Source organism: Neomonachus schauinslandi, chromosome 5, assembly GCF_002201575.2.
Source record: "Neomonachus schauinslandi chromosome 5, ASM220157v2, whole genome shotgun sequence".
Classification (NCBI taxonomy): Eukaryota; Metazoa; Chordata; class Mammalia; order Carnivora; family Phocidae; genus Neomonachus; species Neomonachus schauinslandi.
Genome location: NC_058407.1, coordinates 13,921,409 through 13,946,885, shown reverse-complemented (window position 1 = coordinate 13,946,885; position 25,477 = coordinate 13,921,409). Strand labels below are relative to the sequence as shown.

At 46.2% G+C, this 25,477-nt stretch overlaps 1 protein-coding gene across 3 annotated transcripts in view; it reads right to left on the bottom strand.

Moving 5' to 3' along the window:
• The window catches only part of LARGE1 (LARGE xylosyl- and glucuronyltransferase 1), a 376,695-nt gene that overhangs the window by 242,055 nt on the left and 109,163 nt on the right, over window positions 1–25,477 (bottom strand). For all 3 annotated transcript variants that reach the window (XM_021687613.1, XM_044915822.1, XM_044915825.1), the window contains exons 3-4: window positions 23,431–23,513; window positions 8,364–8,487 (exon numbers count right to left, since the gene is read on the bottom strand). In XM_021687613.1, the coding sequence (XP_021543288.1) occupies window positions 8,364–8,487; window positions 23,431–23,513 (207 nt within the window). The remainder of the gene's footprint in view (window positions 1–8,363; window positions 8,488–23,430; window positions 23,514–25,477) is intronic.

Below are 25,477 nucleotides of genomic sequence, written 5' to 3'. Positions count from 1 at the left end.
ATTTTCACCCCACCACTTCCGTCACTCCATCCCAGGATAACATGTCAAAAAATATACCTCATCTAAAACACTGGAGCTCTAACATTTCACTCACCAAATCCAGCCTTCCAACCTTTCAAAACATTTGGACAAAGGCTCCTATTCTCACTGGGAAAATATCCTAACCTCCTAATTCCCGGTTCACTCTGCCCATCCTGTTCACCCATCAAATACCTCTGGTCTTTTTTTTTTTTTTTGGTCAAGCTTAGATTTCAAAATCCATCACTATAACCACATTTTTGAATCACTGATGTTGGATTTTAACTCAAGTTGTGGATAGCTACGGTCTTTTGGTACAAGAGAAAGCACTACATTAAAGGCCAAAAGAAGTAGGTTTTGGTTTCACTTCTACTTCCGATTAGCAGCATTCTTCTCTGTCCTTCGGTAAATTCCTTATTAACACAGGAAAACGGGTGTTGTTTCCACAGCATGGGATTCTTGAGGACACAGCGAAATAAGGTACACGAAAGCACTTCCTTCTTTATCAAGGGGAATGAACTCCGAACAAGAAGGCCACAGCCATGAAAATGGAAAGGGTTCAACATTCACGATGGGGAAAAGGTAGATCAGGAGACACTTAATTGCTTTCAATGTGTTTAAGCCTCTGAGCCGAGGCCAATTACAGCTCCTGATGGGGCATGTCAGGTACGTAGATCTGACACGCCTGTTGCATTCTGAAGGCCCACAGATAACAGTGGAGGAGACAGCGACGGACATGATAAGCACATTCAAGGAAGGCAACAACGTGGAAACCATGTATTACACAGAAACGTCACAAGATAAATTTAAGTGTCAGCTACATTCCAAGCACTGCCATTTGGGCTATGGTTGAAAGAATGGAGAAGAGCAGAGGACTCAGTGGATCTGCTGGTCCCCAAGCAGATGGCTGACTCAGTCTACAGCCCCATGGCATAGAATCCAGGCATTTCCTGGAGCCACTTCTGACCAGGTTTTGTCTTAAGAGCTGGGCATAGAGATAAAAGTTACAGGTCTTGCCCTCCTGGTTCTCACAGTCTAGTGGGGAAGGCACACGAGTTAAAAGACAATGATATATACACTTGCATTTGGTCTTTATTAATGCTCAGGACCAATGGGGGAATCAAAAAGATAAAAGATTTCAGTATAGCACAAGGCGAATATTTCTAATAGAGTTTCTAAATATGGAACATGGTCCTGTGGGAGGTAATGATCTCTTATCTCTGCAAGTATTCAAAAGCAAAAGATTAATGACCATTTATATAGAGTATTACAGAAGAAAGTGGAAGGTTATGCCAAATGAATGCCAAGTTCCTTCCTAATTAAGATTCTACGATTCTCAAAAGGAGACAGGGCCCATTCATTAGGACACTCCATTACACAAAGAAATATTTGCCTGTGTATAAAGTGAATTATACAACTGTCACAGGAAAGATTCTTTTCTAATGCAGATGACAATTTTCTGTTGGTTGCTTACAATTTTCCATGTGTGGTATTTAAAAGCCAATGACCAGCCTTCTAAATACATTTTCAGATGCATTTCACTCATCCATGCCCATTCTATGATCTCACCCTTGTTATCCAAGAGAGTAGAGCCTATGGCAAAGGCCAGAGGTGCATTGCTGGCCTTCGAGAACCAGCCCTCATATTCACAAACCACATGCATAATCCAGGGCCCAAGAAAAACAATGAAGAGTGGGAGAATAGTAACTTTTCCAGACCCGGACATAATATTTAACCCCAGTCAGCCCTCCTATATAACATGAGAGCCAAAAAGAGAGAAGGAACAAGAGCGAAGATTTAAGAGATTAATCACAGCCATTTTCTTTTTTTTTTTTTTAAAGATTCTATTTATTTATTTGAGAGAGAGAGAATGAGAGAGAGCACATGAGAGTGGGGAGGGTCAGAGGGAGAAGCAGACTCCCCGCCGAGCAGGGAGCCCGATGTGGGACTCGATCCAGGGACTCCAGGATCATGACCTGAGCCGAAGGCAGTCGCTTAATCAACTGAGCCACCCAGGCGCCCCCATCATAGCCATTTTCAAATCTAGGAAAAGAGAAGGAATAAACACAGAATTTGTGACTGCCTACTATGTGCCAAACACCATGTGCTTTCCATTATGAGACCTCATTTACTGCATTTAATCTTCACCAGTAAAGAGGGGCTAGAGGTAACACTTTTAAAAAGACAATTAAGCAATGTGTGTTACCCTCAATATTACGTATTATTAGTGAAGCTGCACAAGGCAATTCCAAAGGTCACACCTACTTCACCTTGCTTCTCACTCTTCTGCGGGGCATCTTAGAGCAGATCATGTCCTCCGTGAGACAAGTCCCAGGACTCCTCTCCTTCCTCTGCAGGCCAAGCCTAACTGGAACCTGCTCCAGCCCCATGGGGTATTTGGTGACTGTACATGAAGTTCAACCACTATCAAGTGTGGTGCCTTTGAACTACAGCCCAGGCCCCACAATACAAACACCCAGATCCAATTCTGGGAAGAGGAGTGTGTTGGAAAGAATCACATGTGAGATCCTGGACAATTCTTAACCCTCTCTGGGCCTCATCAGTCCAAGGACAGCTCTTTTTATAGGGCTTCCCTCGAACCCTGAAATCCTAGGACTTCTGTTTCCTAACTGAAAATGGCTACCATTTATAGGAAGCACATCTTCCTCGGAAACAGATAGGGTAGGTAGCAGTTTACCCAGCCCCCTAATGAGAGGAACAATGGAAGTATGTCTCCCAAAGGACAGCAGGGTGCTGTAGGATGGCAGTTATCTAAAGAGAGCTTCTGCTACACTCCACAAAGACCGGCACAAAGGCAACAGAGTAGGAGTGGGAAGCCAATTTTTCCGAGTCAGCCATTAGTATTTTCTGTAGCCATAGCCCTGAATCTCACTTCATAACCTTTCTGATGTTGGTAACGAGCAGGCATCAGGTCTAAGAGAAAAGAAGATAAATTAGGACCCCCAGCTGGACAGGTGAATCATGAAACAGCCCCTGCCCCAGCAGCTTCCCATTGCAGGCTCAGGATCATCCTCACCCCAGCTGATGGCATGGGGGTGACTTTCTGGGCCAACTGGGGCAAGATCAAAGGCTGGTCGGTATGCAGGGTCTTGTCTGAAAACTGGCAAGATACGTGTTGCTGATTTAAGGCAAACTGTCCAGAGAGTGACTGTTTCGTTTGGAAAACGACCCTCGGGGGGAAGTGATGGGGCTGTCCCGAACCCCAGCAGCAGCGTGACTACGGTGTCCTTTTATCTACAGCAGGAAGCTCCATCCCCAGTAGGTCTTGAATGCAGGGATCATGCTTAACGCATTTGTTCTTCAGCAACAAGCAGGAAAAAAAAACCACCACCAAGAGCTTAGAGGACCCTTGTCTAGACACAATTACGGGGTCCCAGCTGGAAAGCAGGCCAGAGGGGCACCTCAATCGGTTATGCGGCCGACTCTTGGTTTTGGCTCCGGTCATGATCTTGGCGTTCTGGGATTGAGCCCTGCATCAGACTCCATGCCCAGTGGGGAGTCAGCTTGAGATTCTCTCTCTCCCTCTGCCCCTCCCCTTGCTCAACCTTGCGCGCTCTCTCAAATAAATAAATCTTAAAAAAATAAATAAATAAAAGCAGGCCACAGAGAAGGAAATCTAACATAGGAGAGCACGGATTATGAAGTCAGGTAGTTCTGGGTTTTAATCCTGGCCCTGCCATGTACGAGTTATATACATGACTTGGGCCTAACTAACCTCCCTCTGCCTCAGGCTCCTTATCTGCAGAGTGGGGGTAATAATAGACCTGCTCCACAGACTTGTGAGCATTCTATAAAAGCAGCACATAAAACACAAGAAACAAAGTGCCCCATAAATAACAATGTTACACAGCAGCCTAATGGGGTCCAGAGGCCCTGAAAGCAGGAATTCTGAGTTCGAGCCCAACTCAACAATGGCCGTTTCATCCCACAGTGGCCGCAGCCCATGCCTCTCTGCTTCCCTCCAGACCTGCTCCACACCCGTGGCTCCTGAATTATACAATCCCATATCTCACAGCCTTTCATTGGAGAGGGAAAAGTTAAACAGCAGCCCTGGCATTTATTAGCTGCCTGATCTTAGGCAAATACTCTTCAACTCCATGCTTCAATTTATAAATTATCTGTGAGATGAAGGTCCGAGTGGCGGCATGCCGCCATCTACAAAGCTCCCCACGGAAAGAAGTCCCCCCTCCTGCACCCCCTCCTGCACCTCTCTCCTCTGTTGGCAGGAGCTACAGACCTGCTCGGTCCTGGCAGCCTGTTGATATGGGGACTTGGAGGCTGGAAATGAATGGGCCCCGTAAACATCAGGAAGACCAATGAGACTTTCGTAGGCCACAGAGACCAGCAAGCTGAGCAATTGCTATTTGCAAACCTACACTAATTGGTCATTACCGAGAGCAGCATAGCAGTCCACCGCGGACCTCCCACAGTTCATTTTTAATCATGCACCCATCCCTCATAAATTTCCTCTTCCCTCTTAGTCCATTCTCCAGCACTAACAGATATAACAAGGGGCCCACAGGAGTGTTTCTGAGAAATGCCATTTCCAACAGCTGTACAAAGTGATTTCTCGGCGCCCGATCGGGGGAGGCCCTTGTGTGTGTCTGCCGAGGGTGCCAACGGACACGCTTGCTGAATGCAACTGCACAATCCAGCACAAGTCCTTTCCTCTCCTGCTCTTCCTCCTTGCTAACGTCAGCGAATGGATGGTGTTTTAATGCGCTCATGGAAAGACACCTGTCCCGGGGCTGCTCCTGGGACATTCCACAGGGTAGCACAGATGGAGCTGCCTTATTTATGCCCCTGCAGGGTCACTGGTAGACAGCTACCTGGCTGTCCGCCCATGCCCCCAGGCACAACGGGCCTCAGGAATGTGGTGAGGCCTGACCGCGATCAAGAAACCCCTTCCTAACGGCTTTACTACTCTTAGGGACCCAGCTCTGACTTTATTGTCGATCATCATTTTGCAAATATTTTCATAGGCAAGGCATCAACTAGACATTAAAGATACAAGGGTGATGAAAAGCAGACCTGTCTCGGCCCTTTTGGAGCCGTCGATCTAGGGGAGGGAAGGACATGTAGCAGCATATTCCACAAAGGCATGAAAGATCACACTCTGCGTTGAGGTCACCGAGGAAAGGTACGTGATCCTATGAGAACATACAACAAAGGATCCCCTATGAGATAATGAACGCAGGGAAGGTTTCTCAGAGTAAATGTAGCTTAAGCAAAAGAACATGGAATTAACTAGCAATGGGGAAGAGGAGGCCGACAGGGGAACAGAGTTTAAGCGACAGGGGAATAACCTCTGCAGTGGCCCCCTGGTGGCTGGGGAGGGGCAGAGCAGATGTGAGGACCTAGTGCGTGAGCAATGGTACACGCGGGCTGGAGATGAAGCCGAGGGACGCAGGAGCCAGAAAGCGCAAGAAAATGCCACTCAGGGCTGTGGTCTCTAACGGGAACATGGGGAAACCACAGAGGGTTTTATGCACGGGAAAGGGGATGGCATGGTTGGGCATGCTTTTGGGAAAGCCAACTCATCCTGCTGGTGGAGAACCCATCTGGGGGAGGAGTGAGCAGAGGGGAAAAGACTCATCTGGACAAAAACTTGTGTTGGGGAGAGGTCACAAATGCTTAGAGAAGGATGGTGGTGGGGGAGATGGAGGGCAGTTAGGACGTGGGGATAGGGACAGGGGGCCGTCAGAGATGAACTCTTGGTTCTGGAGGAGCAGCTAAGTAGGCAGATGGCACTGCTACAGCCGGAGATGCTCCAGCTGCAGGGACCGAACAGATCATGGTTCGGGGTTTGCAGAGCTGGATTCTATATAAATCATCACCACTGTGATCATCAAGTATGGCAACATCGTGTTTACAAAATGCTTTCATACTCATTGTCCTTACAGGATTCTGACAAGAGTCTCAAGGGACACAGGATGGTGGGACACGGGGGTTTCATTGGTAGGGAAATAAAATGCAGGTGTTTGGGACCTTGAATGGGGTGGTCAGCTAGAGGACAGTACACTGGAGACAATATCCTTCAGAACACATCTGATTGTATTTTTCTTCTTATTTTTTTAAGCCATAGAATCTCCAATTTGAATAGATAAAAGTCCAGGATGTAAAATAATGAACAGCTGGTCTTCCTGGATGAAAGTGGGCGTGCGAGAGTCAGAGCACCAGTCCCTCCGCCCCCCACGTCGTCCAAGACCTCAACCTCAGGGAAGCCCCAGGGTTCCCAGGAGCAGATTATAGCCCTACATGCCTTACTCCTTCAGTCTCCCACTGTCAGTGGATTTCAAGATCTTTTTTTTTTTTTTTAGGTTTTATTTATTTGAGATAGAGAGAGGCATACACACAAGCAGGGGTAGAGGGAGTGGGAGAAGCATGCTCCCCACTGAGCAGGGAGCCTGATGCAATGCAGGGCTCGATCCTAGGACCCCAAGATCACAACCTGAGCCAAAGGCAGACACTTAACCAACTGAGCCACCCAGGCGCTGCAAGAGCATTTTAATCCTATGTTGCCTTGGCTGCAAAGGGGAGTAGGGCATTTTCAAAGACCTGCTGCATTTCAGACACTGCTGGGCCTTCACAGGAGTTAACTTGTTTAGTCCCTGCCTTGGTGGCTGTCAGCATGCCACCCATTAAACACCTGATGGAGCCAGGGCTCAGAACCCAAATCAGATGGTTCTTCAAAGGCAAGCCAGGATGTGAACTTGGGGTTCTGTTGAACCACTTCTGTGTTTTCTTAAAAAAGTACGGGGTACAGGCATGCAAGGGGCAGGACACAGGATTGCCCAAAAAAGGAGAATGATGAAGGACGCAGAAGCATCCTGCATGCCGGGCGCTGTGCCTCCCCTCCCGTCGCTTTTCCCCACTGTGTTGGTGCTGAGACCCTGGGAGACAGAGAGGCTTGCTTTCACCTTAATTAGCGTAGCAATTTGCTAAATTTTGTTTTTCCCTTTTAGGAGTGTTAATCAATTTTAGCTCAGAATAGACTGGAATGGCACACAAATTACCACGACAATCCCCAAATGCTAAATTCTGAACATCTCGATCAACCTCAGAGTCTAAAATTCGGGAAAATCAGAAACTCCGGCCGGCATCTCTGTGATCTATTTACAATGCTATGGCTCTGAAATGAAAAGATAATGGCTTTATGAGGTTTGGAACAAGCAATTTGCTAGAATCAGCCTCATGCCTAGGTGTTTAGTCCTTCCCAAGGTGACTGGAGACAGAGCATCAAAATATTTCTGCAAAGTTACATGTTCCTCTAACAACAGCCATTTGTTAAATCCACATGCATTACAGGGTACCAACTATGCACCAGAAATGAGAAAAGAGTGAGACGTGCTCCCTGCCCCCTCCCCTATTAAAAAAGGTTCTAAACTAAAGCAGTAGACAAAGATCTCCTCTTTCCCAGAGAAGTTAGGGAAGGTTCTCGGAGGAAGTGCTGATACAGCAGAGTCCTGCAGGGTGAAGAGGAGTTGTAACAAGGTAGGTGGAAGGGTATGTCAGCTAGAAGGAACAGCATAAGCAAAGGCTCAAGTGGAGGAGAGCAAGCAGAGACCAGAGATGGTTCCCTAGGGCTGAGTAACAGGCTGAAATTCCAGGAAGGACCCAGATGAGACAGGAAGAAGAGTCAAGAACTAGAAGCAGGACTTCTTGAGACCGTGAATCTCAATCCTGATCCAGGCAACGTGGCACTACGGATGGATTTTAAGCGAGGAAATGGCATGACCCAAATGAGTCTCATTCGGTGAAACCTTCTGCTCCAACACAACCTTTAATATTTATTCAGCATAATCTTTTAAAGCACATTCACATATATTCTCTCACTTTTGCCCATTCATTATCGAATGAGGTTGGTATGATAATCATCTTTTTACTGATGAGAAAACAGACATAGCAAAGGTATAGATTATTTACGTTGTATCTTATGATGAGTAAATGACAATATAACAAAGTAAGACCCAGCCCCTTCTGACTCTGAATTCAGCACTGAGCTCACTGGGTAGCAGAATTCTCTAGAAGAGCCACCACAGACCTCTTTCAGATGCATACCAGGCCAATGGCCTCCCCCTCTAAAGAAAGCCTTGGTGGCCAGAACCGCCTAGACCAGCATGCCTTCTGTGCTGACGACGTGGCCCCTTTCATGCTTTCCATAGTAAAATCAGATCTGGGCGGCAAACACCCTCAGTTAACACCCTGGACATTCCCAGTTGAAAGCTGAGATTTCTGCCACTGCCAGTCTACAAAACCACAGCTAAGAAAAGTGTCCAGCACAAGGAGCTCAGGGAGGCACCTCTCTCTCCCGCCGCCCATACCTTGAGCTCATCTGCATTGTAGAAGTCCACACGCACGGCGGGCACCATCCAGGTCTGGAAGAGCGTTGCCAGGATCTGCTCTGCAATGGAGTCGGCGATGAGGTGGAAGTGCAGGGGGTTCCGCCTGTGAGAAGTGGGGGGAAGAGGAGTCAGGAGGGACAAGGAAGGGAGTTCCAGCCACAAGTCTACATTCTTACCAGTTTGTAACATGTGGTCAGTTTCTAACAGCAGCTGGGAAAGGAAGTCAGGTTACCACCAACCCAATGCTTGCTGGTAACCAGGATGCCAGAGCTGCAAAGGAGAGGAGGCATCTCACCCCACCTTAGGATTTCAGACAGGCTCACTGTTCCTATTGGTAACACTCCAAGCCAACCGCCATGCCTGTTGCTAGTGTATTTGTGCTTCTAAAAACCTTAAGCAGAGCCTATGCAACAATTTGGCCAACCTTTATTTCTACCACCTAGACATTTGGGCATTAGTTTCAGGAGCAGATGGACAGAGAATAAAGTCTTCAGACCAGCTGAATGCAACAGATAAGATACTTCTCCCACTGCATGGTACGGAGTTCTGTTTTCTGCTTGTTCTTCTCCCAAAAGAAACTCAGGCACCCAAGATGGCATCATGGGGAGCCCCCATCACTGAATACCAGCTTACCCTCACTTTTAATATTCCTACAGCTTTTATTTGTTCCCCTCAACCAGCCATTACTGGGGGAGCCCCCAAAATACAAAGCAGCATCACACAAGGGCAAAGCTTCTAGAATCAAATGGAAATGGATTCAAATCCCAGTTGTGGCATTTATTAGTGGGGATTTGGGGCATGTCACTTCTCCCTCTGCACTGCTGCCGCTTTGTTCTGTAAAATGTTCAGAAAAATCTCCTTATCAGGCTACTATGTCAATTAGACAAGTGTAATACATAATGCATATCAAAAATAAACACAGGACCATAAACAGCAGATACACCTTCTAGTATCATAAATACTACAGAGCTAGCAGAAATAATAGCATCAACTGTATTACCACAAATGAGAACCTCTAGGAAATCTAAAGATGGAAATGCCCTGGTTCCCATGACCTCAAGGAGCTCACAATCCTAAGAGGGACAGAGAATTCACAATGTAATATAAACACAAGGTGGATCATAACATTGCTAACAACCACAACACAACACAACGTTCTTTGGGAGTAAAGGGGAAAAAAAGGCTAATTCTGAATGGGTCAGGAGAACATCGAAGAGCTGGGGAAGCTGTGCCCTAAAAGATAAAGGAATTTGATGGGAAGCAAAGGGAGAGGGGACACCATCCAAGGAGAGGACAGGAGACTACAGCCAGAGCCCAGGGAATGCTGGGAGCGTGTGGGGAGAAGTGGTTAGCTGGGACTCGAGGGTCAGAGCAGAGGAGGAGAGAGGAGAGAGTGCAGGAAACAGTGAACACCCAAGTAAACAGTACCGACTTCACTAGCGAGGCGTGGGTAGCAATGTGACCCATGTCTTAGCTCCTGGTCTCCTGAGACTCTCCCCAGACCTGTTCTAGATACACAGACCCTCTCTCAGTTTCCTATGCCCTTTCTTCACCTAAGACTTTGCATCTTCAATTTGCTCTGTAAGAAACTTTGCATTTGCTCATTTGATAAATACTTACTGAGCACCTATTACTTGCTGGGAGATGAGCAGGATGCTGGGGACAAGGTAAGATAACCATTGCTGACCTCACAAATCTCATGGTCTGGCCCCTCTTCTCCTACCTTTCACACCCCGCAGCCAGTATTTATCTCTTATTCAGCCTTCAGTTCTGAGATCTGCCATCGTTTTCTCCTAGAGTCCTTTCCTGACTACCCATGCCTGGCTCAGGGGCCCTTCCTAACAGAGAGTCATCTCAGTACCATGTACCCACCTTTAGGTTTTGATCGTTTGTTGACCTGTCTAGATCCCCACATGACTGTGAGCTCGGGGAGGTCAAGGATCATGCCAGTCATGTTCAAATATATCACCTCATAATCCACCTCTGTGCCTAGAATGCAGGAGTTCAATAAATGGATCGAATGGATGGATGAGTGATGGACAGTGGACAGATAAGGGGAACGGAGGTTCACGCGTCATGTAGAAGATGAGACTAGGGGAATGTGAAATGAGGATCTGATTTGAGGCCATGTCTGAGGAAGAGCAGCAAGGAAGTTGAATCTAGAGGGATTTTAGGAAAAGAGATCTTAGATAAGGGGGGAAATGAAGTGGAAGAAGCAGAAGGGGACACTGAGGTTCCTGGGTTGGTGGTGATGTCTCCAGGACAGGGGATACAAGAGGAAAGGCACGTTGGAGGAAGATGAGAGGTTTGGGACTGGACGCACCAAGTTTAAGGTAAGGGTGGCTAAGCCTGGTGGAGCTGAATGGATGAGTTTAGACCTAAAGGCAATTAGCATCCAAGGCTAACCTGCCATATACATGACAGGTGCTCAGGGTGAGAAACAGAATAAATGAATAGAAGACACAATCAGGACTGCAGAATTTCTCTATGGGACCCAATGCCTGAACACTGCAAATTCTCCCATTAACTATCTATATTCAAGGGGAAGGGGCATATGTGCCCTATAGCATTCCTTGGAAGCCCTATTAGAAGCTTCCCTGCAAGAAGCTACCAGTTGGCCTGAGTGATGATTGGTGGTCGTATATTTATCAGCCAATGACTTACCTGAAGGCTAAGTGAGAGGGAGCTAGTCAGAGTCCCTGGGAAGACAGATGGCCCACTCATCCATCTGTCTGTGTTGGTACAACCATCCCCCCCTCCCACAGGAGCCCCAATGGAGTCTTATGCATCGAGAATGGATATAATTGTCAATTTGCATTTCTATCCACAATGGAGGAATGGCATAATTTCAGACACAGAGTGACAATACCAAAGAGACCAAGCTACGTAGATTTGTTCCAACAAAATCATGCTGCCCACGTGTCTCTGTCTTCATGTGCTGCTTGCTCTCCAGGGGATACTCACCCCCTACTTAGAGGTCCCGTGAATTCCTGTTCATCCTTCAGACTCCCTTTGCAAGTCAGCTCCTCCCGGACACTTTCTCTGAGCTCATCCTGGCCCCTTTTTCCTGCTAACTTGGTATTTCCTATGAAAAACATGCCTAATGGGTCTGCCTTCAGCTCAGATCAGGATCCCTGGGATCAAGCCCCACATCGGGCTCCCTGCTCAGCAGGAAGCCTGCTTCTCCCTCTGCCTCTGCCTCTCCCCCTGTTGTGCTCTCTCTCTGTCAAATAAATAAATAAAATCTTAAAAGAAGAAAAAGAAAGAGAAACATGCCTACCATTTCCTTTCTTCTTCTTTTTTTAAGTAGGCTCCACACCCAGCATGGAGCTCAATGTGGGGCTTGAACTCACAACCCTGAGATCAAGGCCTGAGCTGAGATCCAGTGTGATCCTCAACCGGCTGAGCCACCCAGCTGCCCCCAAACCTGCCCACCATTTCTAGCATGACACTGTGATATGTTTTCAAACATGTGGCTCCTTGTCTCTACTGTGAGGTCTCTGAGGACAGAAACTATGTTTTCATCTCCATCCCTAGTGCCCAGAGGAGAGCCTGGCACATGACAGGTGCTCAACAAACACTTGTTCAATAAGAAAAGGCAGCCAAAGTCCCTCCTTCTAGGTCCCCGTTAACCCTACCGTGAGAAGGTAATGACAGTCAATGGCGTCGTCTGCATCAATGGTACAGAGCTTGGGGCTCTGCTCCAGAACGTCTGGGTTGGAGCCCTGGTTGCATCAAGTACTGACTGAGTGACCATAAGCAGTTAATTCATCTTTTTTTTTTATTTGACAGAGAGACACAGCGAGAGAGGGAACACAAGCAGGGGGAGTGGGAGAGGGAGACCCAGGCATCCCGCGGAGCTGGGAGCCTGATGTGGGGCTGGGTCCCAGGACCCTGGGATCATGACCTGAGCCAAAGGCAGACGCTTAACGACTGAGCCACCCAGGCGCCCCGTTAATTCATCTTTTAAGGCCTCAATTTATTGATCTTCAAATCAGGAACATTAACAGTAAGTAAACAATATTGCATTGTAAGGATTAAATGATATAAAGTGCCTGGTGTGTAAGATCTTACTGTATGTTAACCACTGGTATGGTCTGAATGTGTGTGCCCTGCCCCCTCAAATTCATAGGTCAAATCCTAACCCCTAAGCTGATGGTATCAGGAAGTGGGGCCTTTGGCAGTGATTAGGTTGTGAGGGTGGAAACCTCCTGAAAGGGATCAATGTCCTTAGAAAGGAGGCTCCAGAGAGCTCCTGCCCACCTTTCATCATAGAAGGACACAAAGAGAAGTCAGCAGTCTGTAGCCAGAAAACAGCCCCCCGCCCCTTCCACCATCAAACCATCCTGGTGCCATGATCCCGGACTTCCCAGCCTCCGGGACTGTGAGGAATAGATCTCTGTGGTCTATGAGCCCCCGAGTCTGTGGAATTTTGCTACAGCGGCCTCAAGCAGACCAGGATAACCATTGTCAGTGCTAACCTAGGAAACCGTGATTTTCTCTGCTTTGCATTACTCTTCAAATGAAGTAATTTCAATTAGTTCCTCCATCCATAAACCCAAAAATGAGCTGAATGAAGAAACATGCAACAAAGAGATATCAAGCAGTAAGTACATGAAAGGCGTAACAGGGGTTTAGGTGACGCAGGAGCTGGGACTCTCCTCTCTCGGTGCAGCTGTCAATCTGGCAGAAACAGAGAGAGAATGCAAATAACTATATAAACGTTGGAACACAGGTGGGCCCTAACACTGGACCACCTCACACGACTGCAAAGTTTGGGAATGACACACCTCCCAGGGAGCCATCTAAACAGACTGATATGGACAGTAAGTGAAGGGTACCCCTAGATTTGGATGGTGAGCAACCCGCACAACTGTATAGGATGGCTCTGCAAGGAGAAGCACAAAAGCTACAGGGGTGGAAGAGAACCACCCCGGGCATAATAAATAGGGGCCCCAAACACATGTCCGTCCTCCTGAATTCCCTGCCAGGGGCTAAGGGCACACCATCCATCCAACCTCACAAGCTAGAAACAGGAGCATCACCAGCTCCGCGCCCCTACCCCCAATCTCCCACACAGCCAATCAATTCCACGCCCTGAATGGCCGCTTAGGCTGGTGAGTAGGAGCAAGGTCTCTAAAGCCAAATTGCCTGGCTGCTTCTTATCTTGGTTTGTCACAAACTAACACACTAACGATATGACCTTGGGCAAGCATGTTGGTCTTGGAGTCTCAGCTTCTGCAACTGTAAAGTGGGGCTGTTATGATCAGATCGAATTAAAATGTATGAAGCACTTAGAACAGTGACCCACAAGGAATATGGACTTAATAAATGGCAGCATGAGGAGTGTATCTGCTCTTCGGTGAGGTCTCATGAATATATTCACCCCCTCTCACCCTGTCTCCGAGCTGGCTCCCTCCAACAGATCCTCTGTCCTGTAAGCCCTGAACTCCCTCCAAAATGATCACACAATCCCCTGCTCATTGTACGATGAATAAAGTACAGCCTCCCACATGGAGCTAGCAGGACCTTTGATAATCTCATCCTGTCCACGTCTCCAAGCTCATGTCTTCCTCCTCCCTCCTCAAACCTGCACTCCAACCACTCTCTTCCCCAGACCTGCAATGTGACCAACTCTTCTCCTTCTTGAGGCATAAACTGCCACCTCCTCAGGGAGGCTCTCCATGGCCGCTCCATCCAAAGTGCCCATGCCCTCTCCTATGGCTCCCACACTGCATTGCCCTCTTTGGGTCTTCTTAGCACTTCTTAGTATTGGAAATCTCTATATTCATCTGCAGGTCTATCTCCTAACCGCTGCTAGAATGTGAGCTGTGTAGGGTGGAGTTTCTCTACTTTCACAATGCACCTGTCCTCTTGTTTTCTCTCTCTACAACCCCAGTGCTTGGCAAGTGCTTAGCCATGGGTGCAAGGTCAGAGATTAGTCATGTTTTCCTGCAGCCTTGTGGGCCTGCTGTCTCTCTCCCTTAATCACCTTCACGTTGCATTGCTAACTGCATCCAGTCTTCCCCATTCAATTTAGACACCACGGCGCTGAGGAAGCCATTCCACTGGGTCACATGCCCTTCTTTGTGCCTCCCGAGGATTTCAGGGTTCAAAACACAGGTGAATGCTATCATCTACTGACCATTCACTTCTCTGTTCCCTGCTAGGTGGAGTCGTGGCACTGGAATTGTGTTTTGTGAATAGTCTTATCCCCAGATTTTTATTAGTCCCTTGTACATATAACCACCCAGTAATTATTCATTGAAAGAATAAATAAACAGACAAGTTAATAATTATCAAGGATATCCAAATGTCCTCACCGTCTGACACAGTCAGCCAGTGTTACAAGTAGAGGGACTTAGGAAAAAAGTGGGTTGGACGATGGTCTCTTAGGCACAAAATCCAAAACACAAACCACAAAAGAAAAAATAAACTGGTTTTGGTCAAAATTAAAAATGTTTGTGTTTTAAAGGATACCATCAAGAAAGTAGAAAAGATAACCTAAGAATGGGAGAAAATATTTGCAAAGCATTTATCTGATAAGGGACTTGTAACCATAATATATAAAGGTCTTTTACAACTCAAACAATACAAAGACAAGTAAGCTGATTAAAAACTGAGCAAAGGTGGGACGCCTGGGTGGCTCAGTCAGTTAAGCGTCCGACTCTTGGTTTTGGCTCAGGTCATGATCTCACACATCGTGAGATCGAGCCCCACATCAGGTTCCATGCTCAGTGGGGAGTCTACTTGAAGGTTCTCTTCCCCTGCTCCTCTCCCCACCTGCACGCTCTTACTCTAAAATAAATAAATCTTAAAAAAAAAAAAAAACCTGAGCAAAGGATTTGAACAGCCATTTCTCAAAGAGGATATACAGATGGCCAGTAAGTACAAGAAAAGATGCTCAGCAACATCAGACACCAGGAAATGTCAATCAAAATCACAAAGTACTACTTCACAGCCACTAAAACGGCTAAAATAAGACAACAACAAGTGTTGGTGAGGATGTGGGGAGATTGGAGCCCTCACTTGTTACTTGTGGAATTGAAAGATGGCATAACCACATTGGAAACTGGTCCCAGGGGTGTCTCCAAAAATTAAGTGTAAAAAGTTACCCCTGCTGAGCTCCTCAGGAGTCCCACTCCTAGTCAGACAGCAAAGCTTGTTCAGAAACCTTCACGGGAGCATTATCCGTAACTGTCAAGAAATGGAAACAACCCCAGTGACCACCACGTGATGAGTAGATAAACAAAATGTGGTCGAGTCAGGTGCTGGAGTATTATTGGCGATGCAAATAAATGAAACATCACCTGCTACAACGCGGATGAACCTTGAAAACACGGTGTTCAGCGAAAGAAGCCACTCACGAAAGACCAAATCATACAAGGCTCCATTTATATGAAATGTCCCAAATAATCAAATCGACAGGAACAGAAAGCTAAGGGGGGCTGCCAGACAACGGGAGAAGGGAGAAATGTGGAGCGACTCCTCATGGATACCAGGGGTTCTTTGTTAGGTGATGAAAATGGCCTAATATTAGGGAGCAGTGATGGCTGGACAAGTCTGCGAATACTAAAAACCAGCAAATTATACACACCGGAAGAGTGGATGTTACAGCATGTGAATTAAATTCCAATGCTCACTCATTTGCCTGAGCTGGGAAGTGGGGCCTGTGAGTTTGGGGGAGGGAAGAGACCTGGTCTACTCAGCGGATTCTGGGCTCCGTTCCTTAGGGAGCTGCACTGTATGTACGGCAAATGGTGTGCCATGTCGGGAAGGCCTGCAGTCGTCAGGGCTGGCCTCTACCGGAAAGGAAACCCAATAATCGGGGCAGAAAAGAGCCTGATCGTGTCCACATGTGAAAGGACATCCTAAGGTGCCCACATATGAAAAAACGTCCTACAGCTCAGAACTAACTGCAATAAAGAGGATGTTTCATTCTCCATGTGTGACTTCTGAGTCTTTTACGTTCACTTCCTCACTCAGGAAGGCAAGAAATAGTTTTAATGATTCCAAAATCAGCCAAAGGCCAAAAGCCTCCAACCTATTCTCTTTTGTTCACAGGGAGATTAGCAGGAGTGAGACAGATGTTCTGGACGTATTTACACCAACTGAACTGCATCAAGGGAGGGATAAGAAATTCTTCAGAATTTCTTCTTATTCACACACACACAAAAAAATATTTTTCTCGATATAGGATTCAATGTTATTTAATTTCATCTCTGTACAACATCTAAAATAGTCTTTTATACCAATCACCAATTATATGCATTTTGGGAGCACGGCTTTAAGCCCATGAGAAAAGGCTTCTACTACGTGAATAGGCCCGCACGTCTTCATATACAACAGGTCCCATGCAGCCTGCCGGGGTCTGAACAATACAGACATTAAGTCTGGTATATATTCAGACCAGATCACACTTTCACAACAAGGAAAGAAGCAAGTGCATGTTTCATCTTCAGCAGAGCCTGCAGACTTTGCTCATAATGAGCAATGCTCCTGTTGTCTCTGGTTTCCCTAACTGCTCCCCTGTTCCGGGTTGGGTGCAATAAAATGGTAACACAAAGAGCAAAGATGATTAAGCCCCAGCTTTCTCCCTGCTTTTCCTTTCTTATCTTGTCAGGAATGTGCCACAGCCCCTACAGGGTAATCCAGGGTCTACTTTTATTAAAATATACAGGGATATCTGAGCTGAAATAATCCTTAATTATTAAGTTTACAATGGAATCGCAATTTTAGAAAAAGAAAGAGGCTCTGACAACACCTCTGATCCTCAGTGAGTCTGTTATACTTAGAGATTTAATAGAACTCACTGCAGAAAAACACAGCGGCCAGGAGGGTTTTTTGGTGTGAGCTCTTGGTATGAGGGAGGATGAGTGGCACTGAAACTGTGGGAAGATTCAAGGACAAGTCAGTATCACAGCAGAAAAGCTTTCTGTGGGGGAAGAAGAACAGAGCAACTTTCCAAAAAAAAAAAAATCAAAAGGCCTTGTGGCTTCCAGGCTTTGGCAGAGCCAAGGTTATAATCCAGGAGCATCAAGGACTCCACTGTGACGTTGAACAAGCTATTGAACCTCTGTGAGCCTCAGTTTCCTCATCCATTTGTGCGGATAACGGCATCTACCGTGCCAGGTTGGGATGAAGGTCAAATACAATGGCCTACGTGATGCTCAGTATTTGAACTACACAACGTATTTCTCTTTGCTCTTACATACATGCATGACCAAATGGCATAGATGCCTTACCTGTTCAAAGATATCACATGCCCACGGTACTTTCTCTTTTCCCTAGCTTTACCGAGGTATAATTGACAAAAATTGTATAAATTTAAGGTACATATTAAATATATTATTTTTTAATTTTTTAAAAGATTTTATTTATTTATTTGACAGTGAGAGAGGGAACACAAGCAGGGGGAGTGGGAGAGGGAGAAGCAGGCTTCCCGCTGAGCAGGGAGCCCAATGTGGGGCTCGATTCCAAGACCCTGGGATCATGACCTGAGCCAAAGGCAGACCCTTAACGACTGAGCCACCCAGGTGCCCCTACATTAAACATATTATAAACATTAAGGTGATGTATCTATATATGTATACATTGTGAAATAATCTCCGCAATCAAGCTAATTAACTTATCCATCCCCCAGTGACCATTTCCTTTACTCCATGCTTTTTTCCTAAGTCTTACTAGAACATTACTTCCAAGGCTTTATTTTATTTAAAGTAGGTTCCACATGCAGTGTGGAACCCGATACAGGGCTTGAACTCACAACCCTGAGATCAAGCCCTGAGCTGAGACCAAGAGTCGGACGCTTAACTGACTGCGCCACCCAGGTGCAACCCACCAAGCCTTTAAAACCACTATTTACTTCATGCTCAGCACCTCAAAAATACATATTTTGGCGGAAGGATGAAGGGGTAATTACAGAGATCATAGTAATGATAACAATTCTCTACATGGTCACCCAAAATGATGATTAAAAATAAAAATAATGATACTCAAAATAGTAACCTTTTTTTTTTCAGTGGAGAGCTCAGACTCTGAAGCTAGACTGACTGGATACAAAGCCAGCTCTAGCATCTTCTCTGTGACCCTGAGCTATGACTTAACCTATGGATTCTCAGCTTCATCATCTGTAAAATGGGGATAATTAGAGTACCCACCTCATGGATCACAGGAGCATGAAATTCATTAATATCTGAAAAACACTTGGAGAACTAGGTTTGTATTTGTTCAATACACAAAATACAGAAATGTTTCACATAGATTATCTCTGATAATAGCCCAACAGGGCTCTAAGAGAGATGAGAGAACAAGCCAAACCTCTAAGTACAGAGACTTCATTAGGGTGGCCCAGCTCAGATGATAAGACCAGAATCAGAACCTACTTCTGTTTGTTTGTTTTATTCACATCCTAGGTTCTTCACATCACAATCTAGAAACTGCTTCTATAATAAGTTTAAGCCTGAATGAGCAATAACACAATTAGAGGCAGATATTGGGCACAAATATGCTGTTTTATCCTCCATGTCCTTCAGGGGCACAGTGAAGTTTAAAAAAACAAACAAACAAACAAAAAAACCCACCAAAAACCCAGCTGCTTGATATGCAAAGTAAGGGAAATCACCCAGCTTCTTCCTGACAACAGGGCTGTAGAACGTGAGAACAAGTAGATCATCCTCGCAAACAAATAATAAATTTTTACAAGCTGGCCCACCTTCCTGCCCAGGAGGTAAACACCTAGCTGCTAAGTAATTTTTTTCTTCCTCTGCTCACTAAAAGCTCCGCTTCCTTGAAGAGCCGCTATACTTCCCAGTTTATCTGCAAATGGAGTTGGAGTTCTGTCCCCCAATTTTTCTTTAAACACCCTTCCACCTAGGTGACACAGGAACATAATGTGCTCTTTTCTGCTAGGTAAACTCTCTTTCACACGTATTTTGTAGTTACTTTTTCTCATCTACCCTTTTTCTTTATTACAGAGGTTGCATAATGAGATGACCAAAAATACATGTAGAGGGGACAAAAGCAAGATCACCTTTATTTCTCCTGCTCCAAACACAACACAAAGAACTCCATTTCTAAACATGGCCTCTGCCAGTCTTTCCGCCACCGGTATTTTGACCATGGCTTGTCCTTACACAGTGGAATAATATTATGCACATGTTTTGAACTGTGTTGTCACTTACATCATAAAATATAAAATATAATTTGTCCCCATTACTACAAAAGGGTGTTCCACTATTTAGTCTTATTGTTTTCTAAGTATTATTCAAATTTTTAGGATTATAAACAGTTATGTCATAAAAGCGTTTTTGGTAGTCAGGATTACCTTCAAAGGATTTGAAGGCAGAGTCCCTGAAGTAGTCATATGGGGTCAGCGTCTTGGGCATTAACACCATAAAATTTCTTTCCCAAAAGATTATAGCAATTGGAGCTCTGGTAGGGGTATGTAAGAGTGCCTGGGTATCACTCTTTTACGATCTTTTAAACTAGAGCATGCCCACTGTCACCAGGCATACTGCAGAAGTAAAATGGATTGGATGTAACAAAGCAGCCTTAAATGAAAATTTGCTGAAAATCCTGTCTGGAAAATAAATCTAATTGCTGTAATTAACAGTGAAAGCCAAAAGAAGCATCCTACCACTATTATATTATTATTAACATTAGAAAGGTATTTCATTTGCCAAAGCATTTTATAATCATGTATTGGTTAATCCCCATAACATGCCTCGGAAGCAATGAAGCTATTTATAGCCGGACTTTCTGAGTGAAAAGTCTTTCAAAAGTCCTTTTGTCTTGATATCTCAAGTCATTATCACCAGCACATCAATTCACATTCTCATTTGTCGAATTTCAAGGATGGGAGGGACTGAAGTGGTCATCTGAACCAAGATCAAGTAGTCACTGACGTGGCGTGCAGAATTTTCCTAATGCATACTAAGAATTTGCTTTCTTCTCAACTCCCCATGCCTCCACAAAGGCATGGCATGCCATCAGGGGCCAATTATAAATCTGCTATTTTTAAATGTAACATCTTTGTGCTACACAGTGACTGTAGGAGTAAAAGTTGACACTCAATGGGGTTCCTCAGGGTTTCAGCGACTACTGGAATTATTTGATTTGTAGCTAAAGCAACAGCAATATTTATGCCCAACAACACCGAACGTTTTTATGGCTTTAAAATTTGCCATAATTGAGAAACAGCACAAGTGACTATCTGTAATCATGCAAATACTCTTCTAAAAAGGGGGCGCCCCCCCCAACCAGGGAGGGATCGAGTTCTTTCGTGGTGACAAGAAATAAACACAAAAAGGTTGAGAACCACTCCTCTAATTCAGTGCTTAGAAGACAAAATGCCTGGTTTCAAGCAGCAGATGAAGGCTGCAGAACCATAAGGAGTCTCAAAAATAGCACAGGGGCGACGGTGGTATACAAAGGGCTTCTCATCTTATGTCAAAGACGGGAGGTTGAGCCCTGCTTGGTCATTCTTTATTTGGTATTACCATTTCCTTCTGAGACATGCAGCTGAAATCCCAATGCCAACTGCACAGTCTAAGAGGAGGGAACGGAGAGCCCCCACCACTAGCCGACAGTGTTCTCTACTTGGTGGTTACTCATTTCTCCCCTTTCCGCACTCTGGCGTTGGGTGGGGGGAGGCAGGGAATCCCCCCACTCCTGGGTGGGGAGCAGATCTGCTTGCTGACTATAAGCAGAGCAGGGCACCCAGGAAAAGACCCACCGGGTGGTTCAGTACAACTGAGCCAATAAATTTTGCCTTCAACCTAATAAATTCTGGGGTGCATGGATTCACAGCAAAAGTTAAGTGACCTAAGAACTAAAGCCTAAAGGGTTAAAATGACCTGCTGAAAGTCACTCAGTATAAAGTGGCATGAGCGTGTCATCAAACCCGGTGTGAGCTAGATCTATTAGTTAACTGGTTGAATAACTAGATCTTCAGGTTATTTATTAATGAAGTTTCCCAGATTCACTAGTTAAACAAGTAAACATTGACTGAGCATCTAACACTTGTGAAGTCCTTCCCTAAGATACGGAGAATCCAGAAATATAAGGCATGGGTTTCTGTCCCCAGAAGTCCCATATTCTACTACAAAAGACACACCGTGAAAAAATAAAAGACAATGTATTAAGTACAGTGATAGAAAGATGCACAGGGTATTGTGGGCTAGGAGAAGGCAGAGCCCTAGCCCAGACTGACCGGTACTGGTGGGTCTCCTGTTAGAAGGATAAGGAGTTTGCAAAGTTGCGAGGGGAAAGAGGAGGGAGGAGGTGAGAAAGGGACAAACAGCGCAGCATGGGGACGACAACAGGCAGGGCACACCTGCGAGAGGGTGAAAGCTATGAGCAGGTCAGTGTTGCTGGAGAGTAAAGCCCCAGCAAGGGGAAGAGAGAGAAAACGGGCTGAGAATAACAGCAGGCCCTGATGGTCTGTGTGGTCTCTAACCTGATGGTAAAGAGGCTCGATTCTCTCCCCTCCATGACAAGAAGCCAATGAAAGGTTTGAAGATATCAGATTTGCCTTTCTGAAATATCACCTGGCCTTAGAGGCTGGCTTTGTGGGGACTGGAATGCCAAGTGCAGGAGAGAGAACATGCCGACCTCAACTGTGCCAGGTGCAGTAGGAATGAAGAGAAAGGGATGGAATTAAAACTATGAAGAGGGAGAACCCCCAAGTGCATCACAGAGGGGCTGGGTGGGGGTCTGAGAGAGAAAGTGGAACCAACGGTCAGTTTCTTGCACGGCCTGCCGGTCTCGGGTGCCCACCACGCCTCCCATCTCTGCTTCGGCCACTGACCGCCAGATTTGGGCATTAACTTCACATTGATCTTTGTTTTGTTGAGCTCTAAGAGCTTTTCACCACTGTTTCTACTGCTCAGAACCTTCTGGATCTTGGCTACAGCTATGGATAAGCTTCATCTAAACCCTCGGTAAGAATGTTAGAACAGAGCCAAGGACACTGGCTGGAACTACACATTCAATTCTGGATACACCGTCAGTAAGTCTAGATATCCATCAAGCTGAACAGTGAAAACAGAAGAAAGTCCCTGTTAAAAAGTACAAGCAAGTGGCAGGAGTTTAACTTGGACGAGATGACTCGGGAGAGGCAGGATCACTTCCAGGTGGAAAAGGACCCCATCATTCGTAGGGCCATTTCCATGGGGATCCACTAGGACCCAAAGACAGCAGCTATGGGTTGGAAAACTTTGGTTTAATATAAGACAGGACTTTCTGATGGTTAGAAACGCCCAGACGTGGGACAGCCTACGTTGGAATACAGTAAGCAATCTCTATGAGTTTGCTAGAGCTGTCCGAACAAAATACCACACACTGGGGGTGCTTAAACAACAGAAACTTAGTTTCTGTGGTTCTGGCGGCTGAAGTCTGAGATCAGGTGCCTGCAGGGTTGGGTTCTCCTGAGGCCTCCCTCCTGGGCTTGGAGATGGTTTTTGTTCTGTGTGAGGCTGTCTCCCAATCTTCTCTCCTTATCAGGACACCAGTCATATTAGACTACAGTCCATTCATATTGCCTCAATTTAACTGAATTACCTCTTAAAGGCCAATCTCCAAATATAGTACGCATTCTGAGTTACTAGGGGCGAGGGCTCCAACAGATCAATTTTACGGGGACACTGCTCAGTCCATCACACAACCTATCAACAGGGGCGTGTACACAGAGGGGTCTGCACTGTCAGGCAAGGGAAGGCCAAGGAAGAAACGGAAGCCTCAAATTTGGAGTGTCCCTGATGGGTCCCCTTAGGTCTAAGAGCTACAATCCTAAAGATTGTGGGACTGCACCTCATTGCTCCTATTAAACATCATTAACACAATAATCTCCCCAGGGTTTCAGACAAAAATCACATTTTCACGGCAGCTTCAATGACTGATGAGAAATGTTGCTCTTCTGTACCCCTCCCCCGAGGAAGCGTGCAGGCTGGCGGTCACACGCACGAGTCACATGCACGAGTCACATGCACAAGCCGCGCACCCAAGCCTCACGCACCAGCCCGCAGGGTACCGCGGGAGCGCTTACCTGTGAAAGAGAACGGACTTGACCAAGGTGACAACGTCACGGCTGGCGTTATACCCGGCGCAGACGATAGCAACGTGGATTGTCTGGGAAGCAAAGAACACAGGGCAAGCAGTCAGACAGATGGAAGAGGGCCTTCTTGGTGCCTTCAGACCACGTGGGAAAGAAAAATCACCCAGATCTCTTGTGGTGATCGTTAGAAAACAAAGGGCATAGTTTGCAGCTGTGGAAAATAACTTGAGATGGTTTTATTAAGGCCCTTTTCATCGGTTTATGGAGCTATCATCATTTGGAAAACATTAAGGTTCTTTGCAATTATATTTTGGGGACGAGAGAAAGGGCGATCGGCTCAAACAGGCAAACGGTGAGTCTCCTACCCCCATGCTGGGAGACCGTGACAACTGGTGACAAGAGAGATGAAAGAAATACATCCCGAAAGGAAGAACTGATAGTCAGGGATCTTAGACTGAGAAGCAATGGCTCAGAGGTGGGAAATGTTCTTGCTCTTGCAAGAACATTGTCTCAGATTAGGGGTGCCTGACTGGGCCAAAAGACCAATGAACGTCTATAAGCATACATCTATAAAAAGGGCCCCAGCTGGGACATCATTCCAAGAACTGAAGACTGGCAGAATTAAAGGGAACCTTATGGCCCATCTCCTCTGGCTCTGTCCTTTAGCTCTGGGTGACCCTGGGAAAGTGGTGGCATCAGGTGACTCACAGTAATACAAGGGCCATGGCACGTCCTGCAGGAGGTCATGGAGTACGTAAGGGGATAATACCAAGAGCAGAATATGGTGCTCGGCACACTGCCAATCACAGCAGAGATGATCTCTAGAGCTGAGCTTCCCAAAGGGGAGGTCCCTTGGCACCCTGGTGTGCTGTACATGAGTTATAGGATACAAAGTCACTTATCTCTTCAAGCGAGAGCTCAAGGCTACCGGGCAGGGCTGGCTCCCTCAGGCTGGGCTACCCTCTGAGCTTCAGCAACTTGACAAAGATTGAGAAGCCCTGGTCTAGTGCAGTCCATACAGAAAGTCATCCAGCCTCTCAAAACAGCTCGAAGAATGAAGGGTTCACACCTCTCGATGTATCTTTTACCGATGTGCAGCCTTCCTTGACTTGAAACCAGCCTCCTAATACCCACCCCACCTTGCTCTGTCCTGGGAGGACTGCAGAACAAGTACGTTCCCTCCAGCACCCAATACCTAATGAAACTACTCACAGCCCTGGTTCCCATGGCACAGCTTCTGGACCCCCGTTATTCTAATCATGCAGTTCAAAACCCAGTTCTGTTGACTCTATGCACCGCTTTTGCAACTCCCTAGGAGTCTAGAATTACTTTAAAGTAGAAAGTAAAAAAAAGCGGGGGGAAAGGGAAGGGAAGAAAAATGCAGTTCTGATATTGTGGTCTCTGCCCTACAGGCTTTCAGGACAATGACCTCTGGCTCCCAGGCCTGCTTCACCACCCCACCCACAACATCATCAAGGGAAGTTACTTGGGCTTAGACAGGTGGGATTCAAACTCTGGGACAGAGATTCTTCACCCTTATAACATACCAGAAACACCAGAAAGATTTTTAAACTACACCCTGTGCCCCGATCCCACCTCAGACCAATTAACTCACAATCTCTGATGGCCAGGATCTAAAATTCCTCTGCTGGAAGCCAGTGGTTCTCAATAGGAGGCAAAAGTCATCCCCCCTGCCCTGCCCAGGACATCAGACAAAGTCTGTCTGGAGTCATTTTTGGTGGTCACTCCTGGGGACGTGCGGGGCTATGACATCAAGTGGGCAGGACCAGAGATGCTGCTCGACCCCTTACGAGGCACAGGGCAGCCCCCACAGTAGAGAATTACCCTGCCCCAAAGCTCACAGGGCTGTTGTGAGGAAATTCAGCTTTCAGAAAGAAGCAAGAGGGCGTGTGGGGAAACTCAGACCTGCGAGTTCCCAACCCAACCTCGTCTCACATAAAATTAGACCATATTGGGGCGCCTGGGTGGCTCAGTTGGTTAAGCGACTGCCTTCGGCTGAGGTCATGATCCTGGAGTC